This window comes from Cariama cristata, unplaced genomic scaffold (genome assembly GCF_000690535.1).
Source record: "Cariama cristata isolate BGI_N322 unplaced genomic scaffold, ASM69053v1 scaffold35996, whole genome shotgun sequence".
Classification (NCBI taxonomy): domain Eukaryota; kingdom Metazoa; phylum Chordata; class Aves; order Cariamiformes; family Cariamidae; genus Cariama; species Cariama cristata.
In genome coordinates, this window is record NW_009623279.1 from 1309 (window position 1) to 3757 (window position 2449).

The 2449-nt window shown below is 62.2% G+C and overlaps 1 protein-coding gene across 1 annotated transcript; it reads left to right on the plus strand.

The window, feature by feature from the left end:
- Positions 1-119: 119 nt before the first annotated feature.
- Positions 120-2442, plus strand: PCDHGC5 (protocadherin gamma subfamily C, 5; the record flags this gene model as incomplete). Its single annotated transcript, XM_009702672.1, has 1 exon — positions 120-2442. A coding segment is annotated over exon 1 (2323 nt), but the record flags the coding sequence as incomplete, so codon positions are not given.
- Positions 2443-2449: the final 7 nt, after the last annotated feature.

Sequence of the window (2449 nt, forward strand, 5' to 3'; positions counted from 1 at the left end):
AGCCAGAGCCGCAGCCTGCGGGAGCCCCGGAGCTGTTTTCCAAGCCGTGGAAGAGAGACCCAGGGATTTTTTCGCAGCTCCCCAACGCTTGCTGTGTCCCGGGCCGCACGCGCATGGACATGGAGAGCATCAGCCTCCAGCGACCCGCCTGGAAATGGCAAGTACTGAGTTTGTTTTTGCTCTGCGGCTGGGGCTGGGTCTCCGGGCAGATCCACTACTCGGTGGTTGAGGAGTCGGAGGTGGGAACCGTGGTGGGGAATGTGGCCCGGGACCTGGGCTTGAAGGTGGAGGAGCTGCCAGGTCGCAGGCTGCGCCTGGGCTCGGAGGAGAGCCTGCGCCACTTTGCTGTGCGCCTGGACAGTGGCGCGCTGGTGGTGAGCCAGCAGCTGGACCGGGAGCGTCTGTGCGGAGCAGCTGCCAGCTGCGTGCTGTCGGTGCAGGTGGTGACAGAGAACCCCCTGCAGCTCTTCCGCCTGGAAGTGGAGATCCTGGACCTGAATGACAACTCCCCGAGCTTCCCCACTGCACACCGCACCCTGCGTGTGGCTGAATCTGCCACAGTGGCTGGGCGCTTCCCTCTGGAGAGCGCGCAGGACCCCGATGTGGGCACCAATGCTGTGGGCTCCTACCGGCTGAGCCCCAACTCCCACTTCTCCCTGGATGTCAAGCAGCAGCAGGATGGCAAACTCTTCCCGGAGCTGGTGCTAGAACGTGCCCTAGACCGGGAAGAGCAGCCAGAATTGCAGCTGGTGCTGACAGCTGTGGATGGGGGAAGCCCAGCTCGCTTGGGCACAGCGCAGATAACAGTCCTGGTCCTGGATGTCAATGATAACGCGCCCACCTTTGACCGCGCCATGTACAAGGTGCAAGTCCCGGAAAACACGCCTGTGGGGGCCCTGCTCCTCCGGCTCAATGCATCTGATCCCGATGAGGGCCCCAATGGGGAGACGCAGTACTCCTTCGGGGTTCACACCTCTGACTCAGTCCGGAGGCTCTTCACCCTGGATCCCCACAGTGGCGAGGTCCGGGTGAGTGGGGCCCTGGACTTCGAGGAATCACCTTTCTATGAGATCTACGTGCGAGCCCATGATGGAGGGGTCCCGGAGATGGAGGGCCACTGCGTACTGCAGGTGGAAGTGGAGGACACCAATGACAACTCCCCAGAAGTGCTGCTCACCTCCCTGCTTAACCCGGTGCCCGAAGACACCCCACCAGAGACCGTCGTGGGGCTTTTCAACATACGGGACAGAGACTCAGGGGCCAATGGGGATGTGAGCTTGGAGATCTCCCCTGATGTGCCTTTCGCCGTCAGGTCCCTTCAGAACCACTTCTCCCTGGTCACCAGGGAGAGCCTGGACCGAGAGTCCACCTCACAGTACGTAGTGCAGCTGATCGCCCAGGATGGTGGGTCTCCCACCCTCACCACGACACTCACGCTGCTCCTCAACATATCTGATGTGAATGACAACCCCCCCCACTTCTTGCAGCCCTCCTATGATGCTTTCCTCCCAGAGAACAACCCGCCTGGCTCACTGCTCTGCACTGTCTCTGCCTCGGACCCCGATGACGGGGATAATTCCCGGCTTGTTTACTCCATAGAGAGTGGCCAAGTGCAAGGTGCCCCCACCTCTTCCTTTGTCCACATCAACCCTGACAATGGCAACCTCTATGCTCAGCGCACCTTCGACTTCGAGCTGCTGCAGGTTCTGCCAGTCTCTGTGGCCGTGCGGGACTCAGGGTCCCCCCCGCTCCGTGCCAATGTTACTGTCTACATCTTTGTGCTGGACCAGAATGACCACCCCCCCACCATCCTGCACCCTGCCAGTGACAGCGATGTCCCAGCACCCCAGAGGGTCCCGTTATCTGCCCCACCGGGCTACCTGGTCACCAAGGTGACAGCAGTGGACGCGGATGCTGGGCACAATGCCTGGCTCTCATACCAACTGCTGCCGCAGTCCACCGACCCCTCCTTGTTCCACGTGTCGCTGTACACCGGGGAGGTGCGGACGGCACGTGCCCTCCGGGACACCGATACGGCAACGCAGCAGCTTGTTGTGCAGGTGACGGACAACGGCGACCCACCGCTTTCCACCACGGTCACCATCAGCGTGGTCCTGGAGGAGGCGGCCCTGGAGGAGAGCTACAAGCCTCGGGATTTCCTGGCTGGTGCTAAGGAGAAGCCGGATCTGACCCTCTACCTGATCATTGCACTGGCAGCTGTTAGCTCCGTGGCACTGGCCACCGTCACCCTCCTGGCTGCCCGGTGCCTCCGGCGTAGAGGCCGTGCCGCCTCCTCGCCCTGCTGCTGCTGCTGGCTCACCGAGTCGCCCTCCCGGGACTTCTTCAAGCACTCCAGCCCCAAGCTCCAGCTCAGCTCCGATGGCACCCTTAAGTACATGGAGGTCACCCTGCGACCCACCGACTCCCAGTCTCAGTGCTACAGCACCTG